The 23,207-nt window shown below is 36.9% G+C and overlaps 1 protein-coding gene across 2 annotated transcripts in view; it reads right to left on the bottom strand.

The window, feature by feature from the left end:
• Positions 1 to 1,682: 1,682 nt before the first annotated feature.
• The window catches only part of YAF2 (YY1 associated factor 2), a 37,228-nt gene continuing 15,703 nt past the window's right edge, over positions 1,683 to 23,207 (bottom strand). The window contains exons 3-5 of one of the 2 annotated variants that reach the window (XM_044422942.1): positions 7,954 to 8,106; positions 7,252 to 7,287; positions 3,306 to 3,444 (exon numbers count right to left, since the gene is read on the bottom strand). In XM_044422942.1, coding sequence (XP_044278877.1) covers positions 7,263 to 7,287; positions 7,954 to 8,106 — 178 coding nt within the window. In that variant the 3' untranslated portion in view covers positions 3,306 to 3,444; positions 7,252 to 7,262. Of the gene's footprint in view, positions 3,445 to 7,251; positions 7,288 to 7,953; positions 8,107 to 23,207 lie in introns of both variants that reach the window. The other variant, XM_044422941.1, reaches the window with a different exon arrangement.

The following is a 23,207-nucleotide window of genomic DNA, read 5'->3' as shown; positions in this document are numbered from 1 at the left end:
AATGTCCAGAAGGTATATCCTTCATGTAAAAAAGAATAAATACCTACCGTAGCTCATTATTGGAGCACACCATTTGCATTCCTGGCAAGTTCAATCCCTGGCTTCTCCAAGTAGGGCTGGGAAATTCATGTCTAAAATTCTGGACAGTTATTGCTGGTCAGTGGCAACAATACTAAACTAGATGGAACAATAATCTGACTCAAAATAAGGCAGCTGTTTATGCACCTATAGGAAATAAAACTTGGTATGCAAATTACTTTTTATCTGCAAAGCATGATGATTTTGTCCTTACTAGAATTTAGTCACACACGTAATACTACTTATTTGCTATTTACTATAAACATTATCTAAAGCAAATTGTGTTTTTTAAAGAATAGTGATATTTAGGGAAAATCAGTTCATAATACTCTTGACAAATATTATTTAAATGCAATCAAGAAATTCTTATAGCTTCTTGCTTTAACCACAAAAGTCTCTGTTAAAATTAGATTTGTCAGTAAGTAGCACCAGTAAGTGAGGTATGCAGGTTTAGATACCACATCACACTTTCATTTTACGCAACTAACTGTATTTCACAACTAACATTGTACAAAATAGATAGTACCATTGTGCCTGTAGAAGTTACTGCAATTAACAGAAAAATACATTACTACAAGAAACCAGCAAACATCACAATTTTAAGGGGCTACAAAATTCCATTATTCTAGCTGAAAGGCTGTTATCATATATTTAATATGTTGGGGTTAGAATCACTACCTAAATGGTCATACCGGTTCACAAACTAAATATTTTCAATGCAAAAAAGTGAATTCCTTGCTAGAATATGAATACTGCTCCTTGTAACAATAGCCAGATGGACCATGTATCAAATCTGAAACAACAAATGAAAACATTAATAGCTCCATCTATGCATATTTTCTTCATATTTAGTTCCACTGAGATCTGTCAGACTCATTCACAGATAGGTGTGCTTAGGATTACAGGCTAAAATAAAAATCAAATATTAAATTGACCGATACTCTCTCATAGCTTTGCTCTTTCATGACAATTACATCTCGCAATCCAAAGCAAAGCAATATAATGTAATGAATAATAGTTCATTGTTGAACTAGTTTGAACCTTTACAGGTGTGATCCCTTTACAAGGGTATTTATAGAAGGGGATACTAATATGGGCAACTACTAGAATAGGAAAATTGCAGAAATGCAAATTAGGATGTTTTCATACCTGTTAGAAATAACACTTTCTGCACTACAGTTTTAACCATGTTTACATGGAAGAAATATTCACTGAGAACAAGTGGGGCTTATTTCCTAGTAAGTGTGTTTAGAAGTGCAGCCTCGGGCTGTTAAGTTAAAAATGCATGGGATGTACTGACAGGCTGCAATCGTCTACAATCTTATCCAGAAATTAGTACCATTGAACTCAATAGGACTTTTTTGAGCAGACATACATATGGTTTTGCTCTCAATTTTAATGTATCACTTCTAAATGGTTAGTACAATATACGAGTGGAACAGAATTATTTTTAGATGTGCTGATCAAGGTGTCCTTCATTTCATTGGCACAGTCCTGTATTAAAACACCTTTAGTTACAATGTTTCTTCCCACTACAATTTTAATGAAAGAACTATTAAGTAATTTGTGCATCAACAATTGAATGTAAACAAAACTGCAAAACCTATACTCATAAAAATATTTTATTGGAAAGTTTACATAATACCGAATGGGACTGTTAAATCTTTTTGTTCTGTATCTATATATTGCTAAATGCATAAATGTTCACAACTATATCAGAAACAACTGTATTTTTCCTATGATTTGCTTTATAATATTTAATAAAGGTTCTTTTCTTTAAAAAGCAAACAGCTGATATAGGAACAAATGATCTATATACACTACTTGCTTACTTATTCACTCAGGTGCAACATTTAATATCACTGGCCTGGATCCAAAAGGCTGCACAGGGAGCTCCCACACCTTTTTTCATTCATATATATATGTGCGCACACACGCGCACACACCAACACACACACACACACACACACACACACACACACACCCATGGCTTCCAAGGCTTACCTCTTTCAGCTGCAATTCCCTGTACCACCCACTCCCAAAATACAGAAGATCATTGGGAATAGTCTCTGATGCAGTACAAAGAGCTATGGCTAAAGAAGAAAAAGGAAACCACAAGACTGCATTAAAACTCTTTTACAAACTTAAGAGCCTCTTTGGATCCCAGCCTTTAGCTGAACTGATATATCACTATAACACTGAACAAGTTTGGGAGGACAAAAGAAGAATAAGCCATATGAGAATAATATGTTTTGGATTTTAAGGTATCAACAGTAATTAAATATTAAAATCTAGTTTTTAAAAGAAAACAAAACAGAAATTACCTAATAATTTCAGAATAATTCATGTTCTATAAAATAGAATACCAGTGTTTAAGGACAAGGTAGTACTATACTTGAATTATAAAGCTAAACAATTAATGCTTGTAACAGATTTACTTTTTGTGGGGTATTTTTTGTTTTGTTTTTGCTTGTAAACAGTACAATAGATGTTCTAAATGTGTGAGAAAAATACTGTAGAAGCCAGCAACGTAATTCAGTAACAGTAATCTAGTAAAATGTGTCAGACATTGGCAAAAATTCATACAAATGTTTTATTTAATAACATTTTTCCTGTTCAACCACACCAAGTACCAGCAGGTGTTTTAAAGATAATCATTACGAAAGTCTTTTGCAGCAATAGTTGATTAAGTTGATCTTTGACTTGCATACATATAACTATGTTTCACAATTCTCAAATAATACATATGTAGGCAGCTTGAACTATGTTATATTTTTAATTCAGTACATGCCAATAGTATAGAATCCAAGAGTTGTGTTAAAATTCATTAAACTAAATGTAGAAATGGACTTACCAGTAACACTGCATCAAGAACATTCAAACCACATTTTCATGGCACCTTTGTATATGAAGATTAAAAAGTTAATCTGAAATGTGTTGTAGGTTGTAATAAAATTTAATTTACTGTTGCGCTTTGCTTGTATAAAACTGCATAAATCATATTTGAGTAAACATACAAATCGTGCATGGTAATACCAAGTCATGAAAATGTGGTAACTGTTGGCAGAAGTTGTGTATATTTGCAAGTTTTGGAGAAGAAAGACTAAAGAAACTCTGGTAAATAAACTTTAATGAGATTCTCCATTCAATGATGAGGCTTCTCCTCTAGGTGAAGATGACCTGGACATTCCTCTCTCTGTATTGTCAGAACTAGAACCGCTCTGACTGTGCTGATCTGCAGAAGCTGCACTGGAAGCAGGTGGTGACTTAGTTTTTTCTTTAAAGTCTGTAATAATGACTGTCAGATCACCAACAGTAACTTCCAAGTGTTGGGCGCTACTTCGATCCACATTTTTCAACCTGGGCCTAAAAATATAAATAATCAAATTAAAGAAGTAACTCAGAATCTCTCACAAACTTCTTCAGTTAAAGTTATATTTGGAGCCCAAACATATAATGAGGCTGGTCTTATTCTGAATCAGATAATCTTTCTAGGACATCATTGTCTACTCAGACTGGCAGCAGCTCTCCAATATCTTCAGCAGGCTCTTCCTCAATCCTGTTATCAGAATCCTAATAATTAAAAATGCCAGCCACTAAACTTGGGATCTTAAATCTTCCCCTGAGCTTTGGCTCAATTCTCATAGCCTATTAAATACTCTGTTCACCAATACTGTAAATACAGGAATACAAGATAGGTAAAATCTTTACATTCAAATGTTCGATAGAACAAACTAAAATTCGGCTGTGCATCGTTATTCACAAAGCATGTGACAAAGCATATCGGAAAGGCACATTGGGATAAAGAGGTGAGGATAGGACAGGTAACTTAAGGAAAGAGAATGGGAGAAACATCATGGGAGAGGCAACCCAGAAGGTGAAAGAACTTGATATACATTTTCTTTAATGTTTTTTCTTCTCAAAACTTGAATGCTGATATGTAATGGCTACAGCTGTTGTCACTGAAAACTGTTTTCATATGGAAAAGTGCCAAGCAGCTGCCTTTACATATGTCAGCAACTAGCTACATGACTCTCCAAACCAGCAGTGATGGTAAACATGGTGATAAAATGGAAAATCAGAACGTAAGAAGCTCTGCTGGATCACATAAAACTCTAGTCCAGCATCCTGCTTCACACAGCAACAGAGCATGCATCTAAGGTGAATATCAATGGGCAGCTATTGAGAGCCCACATCCCTGGAGGGGTGATTGAGGGAATCTTTCCCAAGAGTCTTCAAACACATGCAGTTGGCACTGCACAGTGGCAATCAAAATCCTTCCAGAATGCCATTGTCAGGGCATAAATCAACCATTTCTGCTCTTGCTTACCCAAACTGGTATTCAGTGGCATGCAGCTCTGAACGTGAAGGGTCATTTAGGACCATTTTGAGCATATCATAACCTATTAAGCTGAGAAAGTCAGGAGGATTGTGCCTGCAATGCTTTTTCCCTTCTTCATTTTTAACACACAGCAACTGAAGACTTGTTGATTTAATTAACTGGATGGGGGTGGTTTGCATTTGAATCAGAAAAGTATAGTTATCTGCTTCAGAATCAGTCAAAAACTGAAGCTATGATTTGAAGTTATTTTCAGATCTTCATTTATCCCAAACCTTGTAAGCATACCTCCCTGGTTTGAAAGTAATGGGAAATGATGGATAATTAATTCTGCAATCCTTTAATCATAACACATGAGAAGGGAGTTGGAAAGGGCAGTACAAGGACAGGGCAGGGAAGCACAAGGCTTGTGCCATAGCTTAATAAACCAAAACATGTTCTGTTTCAACCAGGCCATCATCATCATGACTAACATCCACTGATAGATATCATTAGAAATATTCATGGAAGATTGCTCTAACATCTAATGTGTCTAATATCTTTAAAGCACCTTGGATAGCGACCATCTCATTTTATGTAAGTGAATTAATTTGAATTATGTAAAGAACTACTTTCTTTTGTCTGCCAATTTGAGTGAATTACGCTTCTATATTATGAGGGAGAAAAACTGTGTTTTCCCACCCCATGTATAATTTTTAAAGTTCTTATGTTCTGCTCATGTCACCATTTTTATTAATTAAAATGTTAATTTTAATTAACAAGTTTAGTGGTAGAATGTTTCAGTGTTTAGTGGTAGAAAAAGCATTCCACGCCACCAGGTGAGGAAATTAGAACCGTGCATTATATTCCAAATATAGATGCACCACAGATTTATATAAAGGCATTGACTATGACATTACAGTATGTTCCATATGATGGCGCTAACCCAAGCAGCTAGCTGTTTACATTTAGATCAATCACATGGAGCGTGTCCACATTGAAATGGTTGTCAGTGGTATCCATGTCACCATTACTTATGAAGCAGACCTTAAACAATCAGATGGTGGATCAAAAGCAATTTCTTGCAGGAGTCCATCCCTGTTCCTGTGCTGCATAGATAATGGAGAATTAAGTGGTTCTCTAAAGCCACATGGCCTATCAGTGAAAGGTATAATGCTAGTAGAAATGATTTTGAAAATACTTTTCCTGTCTTTTAATTAAATACCCTGGAAGTCAGTGACAAATATTATTTATTATTTTACTCTGAAATTCCCAATCTGAAACTTCACTAGCCCAAGAACAAGTTTCTGAAAGGAATTCAAAATATAAAAACATTATTATAAAATAAAAGCTTGAAAAAGTCAACATAAAATTAAAGCAGAAGAACAATTACAGTTGCAGAAGTTTAAAAGCAAAGGACCTCAACATCATACCAGAGACCCAAAAGACTTCTGTAAAAGCAAAGTTTTACTTAAGCTTTTAAAAAAACTGGTAATAAGCTAACCAAGCAGGCTTCCCTGGGAAGGAAATTCCAAAGATAGGATGTCACATATCTTAGGTTTAGGCATCCCAAAATGAAGAAATGACAGGGGTGTTCCATCAGGTGCCTTAGGTCATCTAGAGCAAGAGTAGGGAACCTGTGGATTTCTAGATGTATATAGATTTCAACTCCCATCATCTCTGAAACTGGCCATGCTGGGTAAGACTGAAAGTCCTGAAAAATACCAAATGGACCAGAAGTTCATTGCCACCCTGATTTTAAAAGTCAGCACCAACACTTCAAATTGGGCTGAGGAATAAACTGGCGACCCACATATTAGCTTAAGTGTTACAAGGCTCCTTCAGGTAGCCACCAGTAATAGCCTAGCCATGACATCTGTACTAGTTCAACTTTCAAAAACTCGTCATAGTCAGCCACTTACATACGTTGCCACGTGTACCAGAGACAAAATTCTTATTTCCCAGGAGTTTTTTCAGCCAGTGCATCAAGCACAGCTGGAAAACAACCCACTACTATTACCATCACAGCCAATGCAAATCAGATCAAGGAGAAACTGCTGAATCGAGAAACTGCTTGTGCACCAGAACTGTGACCGGGCAGTGTACCTACTGTTTGAACAGCTGCACTGTTCACCATCAAACATCTTTATCTTACTTGGATGAATTTTCAGTTTATTAATTCTTATCAAGCTTTCATCCTTTTCAAGTAACAGTTCAGGGATGCCACTGCCTTTTGGGGGTCACAGGAAAAGTAAGTTTTAACTGGATGTCATCAGCTTATTACCATCTTACCATAAATTTCCGTACAACTGCTCCCCATAGCCTCTGGTGGACACTAAATGGGAAGTAAGATGGTCCTGACTAAGTGGTAATAAGGCTTATCTGAATACTTGCTAATTTTGCTGTAAAGGGGACAACTGCCATTAAGGAGGGCAGCAGGAACCCATGGTCCAAGAGGGAAACAAGACATTTTTAGTTCATCAGTCATGGTGAAGTATTGTGATAATTGCATCATAGGCATATGAATGTATGAAGCTCTCTTGCTTTCAGACTTAGGTGATCTACCTAGCTCAGTATTGTCTACTGTGACTGGCAGCAACTCACAAGAATCTCAGACTAGGAATCTCTTTCCTAGTCCTTGTACTTGGGATCTCCTGCCCAATACAGAAAGCAAACTCCAGTTTCAAACTCTGGCTAAGTTGGAATACTGTTTATACATAATGCATATACTAGGGCATATTAAGAGCTTGCATTCTGCAAATATAGATGTTCTTTGTACCAACAGGAATTGTTTTTCCCATCTGAGCATGGTGTGCAAAGAATTGCAATGTGTGTACAACCTGTATCATACTTACATCCCTGGCTGTCACAGTAAATTCGCATCCTCTAATCTGAGGACACATAAATATGTGAAGGGGAAGTTAGAAGAGCCCAAGCTTATATTACATTCTACTGAAATAATAATGTCACTGTTGCCAGGCAGATTTTCGGTCCTAAATTTAAAGTGTGTCCCAGTTTCAGTTTTTTCTAGAAATCTATGTTGGACCATATGAATACTCCATTTCAGTTGTTTTATTAACTGTAGAATATATTTACAAGTCTGATACTTCTTTGAAGAAGTAAAGCCCAGTCATTTTCAGATGTAAGGATTAAATGCACATGTTTCCAGAAATATATGGTTACAGATATAGCCACATTTCAGGCATCTCCAAACAAATACACTCAGATTTGTGGGACCCACTTCCCCATACTGCGATCCAATGCTGCTGAAAAAGAGTATGGCTATCACAACTATGAGAGTAGGGCCAATTATGTGTGATTTTCCCATATAACATCACACCCTGCCCTAAAATGAAAACAAAAACCCAGCTCCTTCAGCTAGCCTTTAAATTCTACTCACATGTTTATTCAGCCCTTATGGTTGATCAAGATGTCATGTAAAACACCATGATGATGATGAAATATAAGTAATTACTGCTTTTACTAAGAAATTCACAGATGAATAAAAAAATCAACAATTTTTTTTCTAAATAGCACAAAACAGTATCAAAATTTACCTGGTTTTCTTATGACTGTTCTTTTTGCTAGTAGTTTCCTTTTCACTTTTTTCCTTTTCTACTTTGTCTTTTTTCTCCTTCTTTGATTGTGTAGGGGGCACAAATTGCTGAGTAACCTGCTGTGCAACCAGCTGAGAGACAGGTCGAGGTTTCCTGTGTATACATATATAGGACAGCATAAACACCACAGCATCAGTAAAAACAATCAGTTCCTGCATAGTCGTTATTTTTGTAAATCGATCAAACAGTTGAGAAAAACTTCTGCTTGACGCCAAATGTAGATTACATTTGTATATAAATATACATTTCATTTTCTAAAAAATACTAAGACACATTTTCCCTTGATGCCAGGAAGTTCACTTGTTTTTCACTGGCATAAACTGTATAGAACCAAAGAATGCTTTTTCTCCAAGCCATGATTTTGATTTCTGTTAAAGTCACAAAACCCTTATAATATTTAAAAAATGCCTAGGGAAAGTAAGTACCATATCAAGGAAAATGTTTTACAGTAATAGGGCAATCCTAGAAGAATTCTGTCAACAAAGAAGAGGCAGAAGAGCCCCAAACCCTGGGGAGCAGAGCTATCAGGAGGGCTGTTTCTCCCACCACAGTATTTCCAAATGCAAAAGGTTCTACAGGTGTAAGCCACCACCTGTTCATGTTTTTCTGTTCCCACTAGAAATAGTTAGAATAAGACCCACAAATGGGGCATTTCAGAAAAACATGAACTCCATGGAACTGCATCCTTCAGTTATATAAGTCTGGAGATGGCACAGCTAACTAAGTCAATAGAAAAAGATGTACAGGGCTGAAAAGAACCGTTTCCAAGCAATCTGCCCTGGTCAGTATGAACAAACAAGCCTTATAATCACCAGATGTACTATATTGCTCCTCTACAATGCTTCTTAAGTTTGTACTGTTAAGCCTCAAATTTATGCACTTTCACATTTATGCTTTCTGTTCAAGGAACACTGAACTCAATGGGGCTTACTTCTGAACAGACATTGATATAATAGCACTGTGAATCACTTTATTCTCACAAGAAAACTTACTAATTAGGTCTTTTAAAAAGGAACCAAACTCTGTATTTGTTAAATTACAAATGATATAGAGGCTTTGGATATTGGTTTTGTTTAAATATGAATCAGTATTATTACTTATTATTTGTATTGCAACATTTATTCATTCATTCATTGCACTCATATGTCGTGCCTCTTAGCCAAAGGTTCTCAAGATGGCTCACATAAACAAGAAATCACCAATTAAAAAGTACAATTTAAAAATAAAATAGTAAAAGAGAATAAAACAGAAATAAAATAACAATAATTTTCAATAACACCATTTAAAACTGGGATTTAAAATAATAAATAATAAATATGTTGAAGGGCAGATCAGGGAAGAGTAATTCAGCCTGTTCTAGAGACTCAGGAGATGCTTCAGACTTGAGGCATGGGTGTGTTCTTGGACTTGGCCCTGAACTGAATGCCCAGGTCTCAGCAGTGACCAGGAGTGCATATGTACAGCAGAGGCCAGATGGCCAAAGGTGCTTGTTCCTAGAGAAGCCTGATCTGCCCATATGTGACCATGGCCAGATACATGCATTAGTTGAATCCCATTTGGACTACTGTACTCCACTCTAAATGGGGCTGACATCAAAAACTGTTCAGAAACTTCAGTTTGTCCAGAATGCTACAGCCAAATTATTGACAGGGGTCAGTTACAGGGAATATATGATCCCCCTGTTACAACAGCTTCACTAACTACCAGAATTCAAAGTGGTGGTGATGACTGATAAAACCATCTATGTCTTGGGACCATGCTACCTGGAAGCCCATCTTTTCACACACACGCTGGCCTGTTTCTTAAGAACTTCTTGAGAAGCCCTTATTTCTCAGAGACACATTTGGTGGCAATCAAGAGAGGTCCTTTGCACTCCCAGACAATGGAATTCCCTCCACGGAGATACTTCATTTGCACCCTTTCTGTTACCCTTCTGCTGGCAAGCAAAGAGCACATTATTGAAGAAGGGCTTCAACCTGTATGTAATTTTGTTGGGTTCGGTGCTGTTATTTTTTCTGCAAGTATTACATTTGCAGAAAAAATGCATTTTGCATTATTTTATTGTTTCAATTTTAATTATGCTTGTAAGCCACCTTGAGTGCCATTTATTCACAGAAAGGCAGGATACAAGTGAAATCCATCCATCAAGGAATATATATTAATATTTGAAGATACTGTAATACAGAATCATACAAAGAGGGTGTAAGGCACTGAAAGCTGTTAACACACCTATCTTAAAATGCTGAAAGAACAATGTATGGTACAGAAGCACAGAAAGCTGCTTTATACAGAGTCAGACTGTTGGTCCCTCTAATCCTATATTTTCAGCACTGACTGGCAATGTCTGCCAGGGGCTTCAGGAACCCTGCATGGGGCTGCTGAAGACTGAGGACTGAACCTGTACACAAACTGTGTACTCTGCCTCTGAGCAGTAGCCTCTCTCATATGCATCCTAGAGATAATAATCTAAAAAAGCTAATTGCAACCTCAAAACTCTCAAATCTCAGTGTCACTGCTAATTAATGTTATGCAAGAAATATTGTTAAAGTTGGGTTTCTCATAGAAATATAGAAATGGTAATGATTACATAACTTTTTACTTGAAATAGAAAAATTCATAAACATTAGAACAATTTTCTGAGAAAGCACAGAAGTAAATCTATTTCTAGAAACAAACCAGAAACCAGTAGTTTCATCATGCTGAACACTGGAGAGCCAGTGTGGTGTAGTGGTTAAGAGCATGGGACAGGGACTCAGGAGATCTGGGTTCTAGTCCCCGTTCAGCCATGGAGCCAACTGGGTGACTTTGGACCAGTCACAGTCTCTCAGCCCAACCTACCTCACACGGTTGTTGTTGTGGGGATAAGATGGAGGAGGAGAATGATGTAAGCTGCCTTGAGCCCTTTGTAGGAAAAAGGCAGGATATAAATCGATAAATAAATAAATAAAACATCTTACAGATTCTCTATCAATAAAAACAGAGGTTCTAACTTGCAGATTCACCATATGCAATATCATAATTCTAATCCTAAATAGGTTGGCAGGCACAGCTGCTTGGAAAACCAGACCAACATTTTTGAACACCGGCAAAATATAATTTGCCTCAACAACATACGAATATTAACTGTTAGTACACCCTTTCTTAAGTACCACAGCATATTTTGAACTTGAGATATGGTACCTGAAACAAGACTGGTTGCTACAAATTTCCTGTAATGTTCATATAGTCTTATGACTTACGATTTATTTCTAAATGTTCCTTGCAACGTTATCATGGATAGACTTAAGGTTTGTCGGATCTATTTGGATGGCCTCTGTATGAATGGAATGCTGCACCAGATTGTCCTGTGTGTGGGTTTTTGTTTTTGTTTTAATTAAAACTGAAACACAGTAACCCACCAGAGACAAGTGCCAAACAGTGCCTGAGATGGTCAGTGCAAGGCACAAAACAGTAATTCAGGGGATTAAGCAAGTTACTTACATCACTCCCCACTCTCACTCAATATATGCAAGTATGAATTTGTATCTCAGCTGCTATAGATCAGGGGTTCTGACACAATATTCAACAATACAAATACACAAAGACATGGTCAAAGATACCAAATTGATATTTTTATGTTACAAGCAAGGAACACTAGAGCTAAGAGAGAAGTGATTAGTGTTCTACCATAGCAAAGGTATTTTTTTCACCTGCAGTTTCACTTAAAACATTCTGACCACTGGGAGTTGGAAACCACGTATTACCAAGAGATCTACAGTAGACGTGCCTTCTGCTCACTCCTGTTCTAAACAGGATGTTAATTTTCCAATGGCCGGGGTTTATGGGCGTTATTATACAGAACCTCTAGAGTGCATGAGGTTGTCAAGCTTGTCTTATACACTCTTGCAGGGGAAGTGCAAGCCCCTTCAAAATAGTTTGAATACTTTTCAGCCAGGCAGATAACATCCCACAAACTGTCCTCTGGTCTTGTCTAGATGGAATATGTTTATTGGCTCTCATCCAGTCCACCAGGCACAGACTCGGAACAGCCACTGTTTCACCTGGATTTTATGAAAAGAAAAAGCTGCACATCTGTCTTCTACATACTGATGAAAGATCATCCCACACTTCTGGATATCCCTTCTAGTGGTTTAAAATAGTTCATAAATAGAATGAGGATAAAATAGAGCCTTCTGGCCAAGACAGAAAGAGCAATAAATCCCCAGCATGACATTCTACAATTGGCAAGTCTGAGCAGAACCACTGCCATACAATGTCCAGTCCAGATAAACCTATCCAAAAAGATATCACAATTATAAGTTATTGAAAGCGGCTCAAAATTCTGCAAGATCAGCATCATCCTATCCCATTCTCAAGAAAGGTCTTTCCATAGACCTATCAAGGCAGTTTCCATTCCAAAACAAGGCCAATCCAAATGAAATGGATCTGGATAGACTGCTTCATTCAGAAGTGTCTGTACTTGGTCAGCACACACTTATTATGCAATGTTAAAGGGACTGTTCATCAATGTTAATTGAACTTTTATATTTAAAGATTAACCTGCATGCTGATTGTGCCTCTTCTATGCTGCTGCTCAGTACTGTACTTTAGCACAGATTTATGAATACTGCAGTGAGCAGGTTTTATAACCATACCCCTGCATGCAAAACAACTGGTTATTAGTTTCTCTTTTTTTCACTGATTTTAAACAGGTTTGTACCGAGAAACTTTTTTTTGTAAAAGCTAGCTAAAGCAGCTAGATAATCAAGGCTGAAGCTGGCTCAAAGATGCTATTTTAAAATTTCACATCATTGACCTAAGTATACATTGTGGATTCTGATCCATGCAGCCTCTGATTTAAAGCTACTTTTCCACAGTTTGGAAACATATGATTTACTCTAATTCCTAGAAAACCAGTTAGGATGCTTGCTTGTATTGCATAGTTCTACTATAGTTATCAGTAATAAGATCTGCAGAATGCAAAATCTTAATAATGTATTTTATTTGTGAGTGCACTGTTTATTATGTTTGCCTAAATTATTTCTCATTAAAATGAGACACTATCTTATGCTTCATTACCTTGTAAAAGTACAGCTGCATGGCCTTGGTCAAAAACAAGAGTGTTGATATGTATAGGAAGCACACCAGTAGAAATGAGAATCAAACTCATGACTTCCTCTGCCTCACTCAGGGAACATTACCCTAGGACAGACTGACAGACACACACACACAGACACAGAATATGTCTGGTCAGTTTAACTGCTAATAGTAGTTTTGGTTATTCTTAGCATAAATTAAATAAAAAGAAAAATACCACGTTGCACAAAATAGTTAAGGGGATGTTCATTTAAGAAGGAAAAATATGGTGGCAAAGAGCAGCTAGGGTGCACATGATCTGAATTACTTGGGGAAAGCATGAGAACCATGAAACAGCTCTACAGAGAAGCTTAAAAGACAGGATTATTTCATAGTACCCTTGCACAAAAAATGCAAGTTCTGTTTAGTTTCAAGAGCAACTTTGTTTCTGTAATTTGTGAAGTACTCTAGTTATCACTAATTACAGTTTGAAAATACAGGGAAGTTTTTATATTTCACAAGTATCTTGCTGCTTCTATTCTAAAGTCCCTTTAAATAATAATACAAATAGACAAAAGAATGAAAATTCCAAGTATGTATGAAAATACATAACTGACTCTTTACTTTTCAGAGCAATGAATGCCAGCTGGCTATATATGCTCATTAGGTTAACTGTTTGGTAGTTTGTAACCCTATGGGAATAAGAAGGAGGGGGGAGGCCAAATTTTATCATTTTAGAAAATTATCTCTGTATAACTAGTCAGTCCAAAGTGGCTTACAATTTAAAATTTTAAATAAAATTTCAAAATGTAAAACATTACACAAAGAAAACTTAAGAACAAGGAAAGAAAACAATTTGTTAAAAAGCAGAGAGTAAAACATTTAAAAGCACTCAATATCCATATGGTTTATACCATTCTGTAATAAAGTCTGAGAAGCTAAGACAGGAATGCACAAATTATGGTCTTCCAGATCTCTCACCGTGGTCATCCAAAACATCTGTAGGACCACAAGTTGCCCACTCTTGCTTTAAAAGCTAGATGCTAAGTTCTGAAAGAGGAAAATGACATTATAAAAGCAAAATACTGATTTCATAAACTGAACATTACAGATATAGCTCATACTTATATGCTAACTGTACCTTGCATTTTGTATTTAAATCTTTCTATTTATCTCACTAAGAAGAGTTATCATTCATCTGTTAATAAGAGATGATTCTTAAGTGATGTTGTTGTAAATTTTGAAGGCAGTCCTCAAAGCCATGCCCCTAAACAGAGTCCAAAACTTCAGACAGCTGTGTTGGTCTAGACCAACAAAACAGTCTGAGTAGTTTTCATCTACTAGGAGCAGGTCTTCTTGTAAAGTAACTGGGACTTAATTGCCCATTGAAATTCAACCCCCATGAAATATTTTCATTGCAACAGGGTACACTATATTGCTGCTGGTAACACCAGTGCTCCTTCTAAGCAGTAAGCACTGGTGCTACATCTCTTGAGTTCCGGATCCACTACATCACTGTACTAAAACCTTGGAGTAGTAAAAGTAGTCTATGATTTGTTGTACATGGAACTATATGCTCTATATCACCCCATGATTCATGGCTTGGGCAAGAAAAACAAATCTCTCACTTTGTTATCTTTTACACAATCTGGTCTTTTCACAAGGATAACTGATAGTTTTGCCAAAGTATCTGACAGAGCAAAGATTCAATATTCAGGTATGGTTGTATCAGTTCTTTCCCCTTGATCATGTGAACATGATGATGACCTTAATCAGCACATTACTTATGTGTAATATCCAGGAAAATCTACTCTTGGTTTTGCATGGTCTGCCTATGTATTCAATGTGTCTGAGAATATAGTTTGCATGTTTAATTAGTTCTTACTGCAACCTCTACCCCACAGGAAGCCAATGGAAGGAGTTACATGATAATTTATTCAAATATATTCAAATTATCATACAGCTAGATTGTCACATGGATCTTATGTGGTCCTCAATGAAAACTGACACATATTTTTAAATACATAAATAGCTTACTCACTGGTTCAGCTAAAAATCACCTGACCAACATGTTTAAAGTATGGCAATGCCAGAACAGTGTGGATTAGAACAGAACCAGCCAATAATCATGAACCTACTGGTTAGTGTCACAGTCCTTTTTATTTTAATTAGTGTATATACAAAGCCTAAATAAATATATTTAGCAAAACTTGAAATAGTTAATCATATGAACTCTAAACATGGTTCGATCCCCACTTGTCCCTCCATGAAGAAGGGCTGCTTCTGCTCAAGGAGATAAAAAAGATGCAATGGAGGCTCCCCCTGTTTGGGCAAAGGGGTGGGGCTGCAATTTGCACCAATCCCTTTCTCTTTCCCCTGCTATACTCATACTCCTCCAGAGGAATCCTGACTCTTCAGAACAGTTACTGAGTTATGTGAATTAACCTGGCAACATGACCAAATCTTATGATTCTACCTGTAGCACAGGCAGATATATTTAGAAGCAGTCATTTGATTACCAGTGGAGAGGTATCCCCATCCTTATTTTGCAAACTTTCCAAAGGCATAGGCTGAACTATTTATACATTTGTACTATACAGTAAAGCAATTATTGTGCTTTAAATTTGATTTGAAATAACTGAATGCAATCCAAAGAAGTGATACATGTTGATGCTTAGATTTAAAACCTACTAAGTCACTTTGGTTCTTGCTTACTGCACTAATAACAGCAATACAGGCTCTGGCTGCCTACAGAACTCTCAATTCACATATCCTTTCTTTGGATCACAATCAAGTTCAAGTTACATGAGCAGTATCTCCTGTTTTTTGTTAAAAGAGCAAGCAGTAGGGAAGCAAAGCACCAAAGATATTTTATAGCCTTACTCGTATTATCAGAAATGAGTTTAAGGTTCTGATTCACAGATCCTTAGCTCCATTTTACTTTTCTTTCATCTCAAAAGACTTTCTGAAGCAGCAAATCACACACACACACACAACTTTCACGTATATTCTATTTCTCAAACTTGGCCTACTTTAAAGTCCTCACATCAAAACCATAAGGTGCATTCATCTAAAAATCCGTACTTAAGTAATTTTATGGTTTTAATGTTCCAAAACATAATTCCAATGACCAATAGCTTTGCTGTTGCAGTTTTTAATGGATGTAAGAAGAAACATTGTTAACTGTTCTTGTCTTTGCCTACATCTTACAGAATGCAATGGTAACAATCATATCAGATATTTTAGATGGTCCTTGGAAAAGCAAAAGCTAAACTAAATAACAGTTATGGAAATAGGCTGCCAAAGCTTCTCCCAATGTTAAACTAGAAATTTCATAGACTAAATTTATCCGAAAGGGAAGATATATTAATGTAACTTAACCATTCATACTGAAATATATAATACCTTCATAAAACTAATTTAGTAAATTTATTTTAATGTTAATGAACAATGAGTTTCAGCTCTGTTTAACAATAGCTCTGTTTAACAAAAAGACTATGTTGCAGAAATCTCAACCTATGTAATCTATTTGGCAAGAGCTTAGAATGCTCAAAATGTTGACAATCCTTCATAAAATTAGTTTAGCCAAAAGCAGAAACTAAATACATTATGATCAAAGAATAACGATACCTTATTTAAAAGGGGCACTTTGAATTCCCAACATACTTTTTCAAGTTAGGCAAAGTACAGTAGTTTGAAAAGGGCTTTTCAGAAATGTAAGAATGCTTAATTGTAATTTCTTCTGGGTGGAAAACAATACACCCCTGCTTGACAATATTTTTTAAACAAACATTTTGAGAAAAACTCTAACTGCATGTCAATATAAAATATTATTTACTGATGATCACACTCTTTTTTGTTTGTTTTTGCTGGCCTGGCAAATACAGAAATGAACTTTAATTTCTAAAGGAAAACTTCAAAGAACCATTGGGTGGTGCCAATACAATGGAGATTAGAAAGAAATTTCCACCCAACAGCCCAGTTTGCTTGTGTAGAGTAAATTATCACTTAGCACAATGACTTTCTACAAAATAAACTCTTGTGGGTTGTTACTCCTGGGGCATGGCTCGTTCTAAGAAAACAAGCACCCTGTCAACACCTGGGTTGTTTTGGGAAGCCACTTAACTGGGGCAGGGGGGCGGGGGGGGGAGAGAAACTGTTATGATATCCAAACCTGGTCATCAACCCCATCATGTGTACTAGAAAGCTGCCTGCTGAACATGGCAAAGACTCTTCTGTCTTGGCAAGCTTGGCCACTGAGGGCAGCAGGCACTGGCTTGATGTCCTCCTTAGCAGGATAATGATCCAACTTTTGTTTACCACAGCTTTTTGGTTTTCTTCATCTTTTATTTTTGTGGGGGGGGGGGGTATTTGTGAAGTCCAGCTCAACAGCTGACCTCCAGGTTCTCTGTTTTAGCAGATGATGATAGTGATTACATTGCATTTATATTCTGCCTTTTTCCATTTTTAGGAACCCAAAGCAGCTTACATAGCTCTATTTTATCATCACAATAACAATCCTGTGATGTAGGTAAGGCAGAGGGTGAGTGACTGGTCCAAAGCCATCTCAATCTAATTTTAAGTGGAGACAAGAACGCTGATTATGGTGGTACACACACAATGCACAAATGTATCTTATTTTTGGAATTTCTAATTTTATTTTTTAAGTGTACTTCTGCACCTGCAGTTGTGGAAATCTGATATTGGCCTCAGTTGGGCAATGTCAGAGAAGTACCTACTATCAGAGCATAACAGATACAAAATTTGAACTCTGACCTGAAAATAGCCAAGGCAGACTTTGGGTGGTTTTGGACTGAGCCACATGGCTATATATGTTCCAGTCAAAAAAACAAATGAAAACCCAAAGTCATGTCAAAAATCCCTCTGAAAAGAGACCCACATATTTCCCTTGACAACTAGCTGTCAAGACCTCAGGAGGGGTTGGAATCAACTTTCCTAAGAAACTGCTATCTCAGGAAAAGTGCAAAATGTACAGTGTATCATCCTGAGGACTAGCAGGGGGAAAGGTGCTGTTAGGACACTAGGAAGGTGCTATTAGTGACTGTCAAAATGGGGACAGCAAAGGGACAAAAAGCTTCAGTGAGCCAAAAATGACTCAAAACTGCAACAAGCAGGAGACAAGCTGGTCCTGTCATGCTGTCCCCTAGGATACCCACAGGAAAACTAAGACAACAGGAGGGAGAGGAAGAAGGCAAACAATCTATCATGAACCAAACCAGAAGCGGTGCAACTGTATTTCTATGAAAAATAGACTTTAAAAATGTTTAATGACAAGAGCAGTTATGCTATTAAAATGGCATAAAAAGCATCCCTCTAAAGTTCCAGTCTTCCCCAACATGGTGCCTTTCAGATCTTTTGGAGTACAGCTCTTATGATATCTGGCAAATGACCACATTGGCTGGAGCTTAGTTAAAAACACCTGACAGACACCACACTGGAGAAAGTTTCAAAACATTGTCTCCACCACTCCCCTATTTAAGTCCTATTAATAGTTTCTTTCAGCTTCTTTTAGCAGTTTGGTAATGCATCTTCCAGCCCACTTAATTTCAGTTCAACTTTTTTTGGATTCTAAGGTCTCTGCTACTGTCCACCCAGGGTTTTTTCTCCCATTTTCACCCAACGTTCTTTCTTCCATTTTTTAGCTCTAGAACTATCATTTCACCAACTTTCCTTGTACAAACTATTCCAAGTTCGCCATGCATCTTCTTACCCAATTAAAATAACAGTAGATTTTGCTAACTTTCTGGTTCTTATAGTAACTAATTTTAAAAGATACCTATTCCCCAGCCTCCACTGTCCTTAGGATTCAGTTTCCTGGATTGACCCATTGTTCCTGCTGTGACTTAACCTCCTGGAAAAAAACTACCTCTAAATTCCAAATAATTTACTACCTAAATGGGGAGTAGCCATTTGACACCTAAGACCATGCACAAAATAGCTGAATTGTTTCATTCTTAAACAGACACAAATGTGTAATTCTCCAATGAAATGAAAAAGATATGTTGCATGTGGATGCAGCATCTCCATAATATTTTTTCAAAGTATTTGACATTGTAAGTCCAATGCACAAAGCTATCTTTAAAATAAAGTTCCAAGCTCTTGGCCATGTTAAATCATCTGTATATGTGTCAAGGAAGCTACACATTTTTAGATTAATTCCGCAATTATTTTTAAACAACAAAAGCAATCTCTGTGACACATCAACAATCTGTATGTTCTGCTTAGCAGAAGAATTGGCACTAAAAGAAATGAGATATACAGACATACAATCTACAATAGCGTAATTAGGATGAGGCATTAAAGAGCACCTATCCTGTGTGCCACATTGACAGGGTATGTTAAAGACGATGATAAGATTGTGCAAAACCCAGCAATTATCAGCATTATGTTAACAATGCGTGAAGATATACACCGCGCTGTCTGGAAACTTCAACAAATCCATAATTCAGTAGTTCTTTTTTCTGATCTGCGATCACAGTAACAAGGAGAATTTTCTAGTGCTACTCTAGCTGGTTTGGCTACCTGCAAAATAATTTGCAAACTGGTCACAAATGGCTTTCCATTTTTATAAGAGCCAAGATATAACAGGATGTGGAAAAGTTCCATTAGCCCACACCATGCAGACACAATGGTGGCATGAAATAAGGGTTATTTCATATCATCATCATGGAGTAGGCCTTAAAATGGGCTCTAGTCTATGTTTGGGCAGACCTGTCCTACCTTCCTCCACCACCACCACCACCACCACCATCATCCCTGTCATTGCATAGCTCACAGACACCAAGGGGCCAACTAAGGTCTAACAAATGAAAAGAGGGTTCAGATTTAACCAACAGGGTCATTTCCCCAACCTAAAAGTTGACCAAAGCTTCAAAGGAAACAGTCCCTAAATTATCAGGAATTCATTTCTAGTAGTCAATGTATGTGGATCATTTTAACAAGACCCTCATTTCCACAGATTAGAAATCCCAGAAAATCTAAAGCCTTGTGTTTCAACATCAGGTACAAGCAACTAAAATGGTGAAGGAGAACAAAATGACCTCACACCCAGTCCCCTGCTAGATAAATTATGGAAGGGATCTGGCCCTTTTACCTACAGACACCAAAGAGATGGGGCAGTACAGCCTGGTGTAATACTCTATGATTCTCCCAGCATGTCTATCAGAGAAGGCCCATGCACAGTAAAACTACTTCATTAGCCCCACATTTTCCTATTGAAAAAAAGATGCAGAGCAGGGGAAGAGACAAAGCCTGGCTTCTTTCATCCTACACCTGCAAGCACAACTCCTGCAAGCTCTCAACAACTACACAGCCACCACTCCTGATGGATTATTTCTGATTATAATTAAGCAGGGGAATTCCCATTCTCCAACAGGAGAGGGATCACACACAATGGAATTCCTTTGTTACCTCTGATCAGAAATCTGAGCTAAGGACATTTCTCTAAGAGGCTCTAACAGATTCCATTTCAGGAGTGGGGCTTGGAAGGGGTGCCCAAGCCTCCACAGGCTGCAGAGTCAATGTCCAAATGCTAGATTAGGCCTGCAGACCAGAGGCTGGCCACCCAAGCTTCAGAGGTACCTATGCAATCTGGCAGCAAAGAGGTAAATGTGATTTCCATGCCCTGTATTAGCCGAACAGAACAGAGTGGAACCAAAGCAAAAGTAATCAGTTGGGAAACAGTTATTCTTGTTTATTTTCGATCTTTACTTTCCTGTGCCTTTCCAAAGAGCTTGAAGGAAGCAGTTGTGAGGCAACTCCTTTAAAAACTGACCTTGGGTGCTACCATTAGCAAGTAGCAAATATCCCCTTCTTGAGCAAAGTGCTTAAACAGGTGGTTGCTGTGAAACTCATATGACTATAAGCATATAGCAGCCATGCTTGCTTAGATCAATGGTCCATCTAGTTCAGCATTTTGTTCACATGGGAGCTAACCAGCAACTACCAGACCCTCCTGCTCAAGTGATTTTAGATTAAATTGATTATCTTATCAATTCTGATCTCATCTCAGGCAGAATTTTAGCACAGAAACTCCTGCAGGATGACCTACAGGAGTACTGGTAGTACAAACATGCTAATTCTCTCAGCATCTTTCAATATCATTGACCAGATCATCCTTCTTAATAGACTATCTTGAATAATCAGCAAGATGTGTCATGGTTCCATTCCTATCTGAAGAATCAATTCTAGAAAGGCATTAGGAGACACGTAGCACCTACAAAGGCTTTCATATTTCATCTCAATACCTTTATTTTCAATATGGATTCTTTCTGACATCCACATGAAACTGCTGAGTGGCATCATCCAGCGTTAAGAGGGTTTAGTGCCACCAATATGCAGTTTCCTTGATCAGTTTAGTTCCCCTTTTCCACATTTTCCAACTGTACAACATCTGTTTTTAGTTATGCAAACAAGAACTATACATAATATACTAAGAGAAGTCACATTATAAATAAACTATTTATTTATGGGGAGTATGATGTGAACAATTTTATTTTTGTGTGAGCCGTCCCGAGGCTATATAGCAAGGGGACGGCATACAAAAACTTTAAATAAATAAATAAATTTTCATTTCCTCTCCTAATTATGCCAAGCATGCAATTTTCCTTTTTTCAAAGCAGCTGCACACTGGATCAGGGTGGATAAAAATCAATGATTTTTTAAATCAAAAACTGGATTTTTAAATTTAGATAGGATTTTTAAAATTTAGAAAAGTTTTTGTATTTAACTGGATTTTTTTAAAATAAAATGCTTTTCTGAGGAAAAAATCTATCTAAAGATAGTTTTCTGTTTAAGAGACATTATAGTCCAAATCATGAAATAAGGATTACTTTTTAATTATGTAGCATGAGGCTATATATTCATGCATTTTTCGGGTAAATGTATGCCATTAATCCATTCACAATGTCATGCTCTTCCAGAGGTTTCTGTAAGATAATTGGCCATTTTTTCTATCTAGAAAGTATTATCACGGATGCTTGGTTTTTCAGTTCTCAAAACTGTGAATTTGTGTCTGCAAAAATCACATGCCTCTTTTTCACAGCAAAAATGCTATAAAATAAGCATTAGAGTTGAGAAAAAGACCTCAGTCCCATTGTTCCTTTGCAAACCTATGTAGACAGACTGAACCCCTTACCACTTAAATGCTAAGTTTCAAAAAATCCAACGAATAGAAGATTGTCAGGCATAAAATAGATCTACCCAAGAAGCTAACTGGGGAGGCAGAGGCAAGCAGTAAAAATGAAAGTGACACCAAAAAGATACCATATGGGAATATTTTAATGAGGTTCCTCTATCCACGGGTAAGACAGACATACATGTAAATTATGTAGAAAACCATGATTTAAATCCAGTCTTACTGTGATTACTATAAATCTATTTGATTTAAATCAAATCCACCCTGCACTGGATCAACATTTTTATTGAGCTATCACAAACCCAAGAAACCTTTCTTGGTCAGTCACCACTACAACTTATACTTGGAGTTGGAATTTTTTTACCCTACTGTGCATTACTTTACGCTTGCTTACATTAAACGACATTTGCCATTTTGATGTCCAATCTTCCAGAGTGGAGAGATACTTTTAAAACTCCTCACAATTACAGGTAATCCCTGGGTTATAGATGAGTTCTGTTCCTGACAATGTCCTTAAGTTAAATTTGTATGTTCAGTCAGATCGCATACAAATATATATATATATATATATATATATATATATATATGCGCTTTTGTGCATATAAAAAGCATATAAAACACTTGAAACGCTTTCACATACACTAAAACATCTTAAACTCAATAGAACTTTTTAATAATGATAATAACACACTAATAATAAATTAATTACAGGTACTGGAAAGAGAATCTGTATGTATGTGTACAGGTATACAGTGCAGTTCTTAAAACAGTTTAGACAGAAAGATGGAAAAATAGTAAAAAGATTATTAAAGGTTAACACTTCTTGAGCAAACATTAAGTCTCACATCAACTGGATGAGGGTGAAGAAGGGACTAATGTTGGAGAGGATGGACCTGGTCCTGAAGAGTCAGGGTTTCACTGTGCTGCTGGAGGGCCGAGGGATTATCACTGGAGTAGCTTTCTAGTTCAAACTTTGCAGCTC

The sequence above is a fragment of the Varanus komodoensis genome, unplaced genomic scaffold (genome assembly GCF_004798865.1).
Source record: "Varanus komodoensis strain SLA01 unplaced genomic scaffold, ASM479886v1 scaffold13_1, whole genome shotgun sequence".
NCBI classification, from domain to species: Eukaryota; Metazoa; Chordata; class Lepidosauria; order Squamata; family Varanidae; genus Varanus; species Varanus komodoensis.
This window is presented reverse-complemented; position numbering and strand designations above follow the sequence as displayed.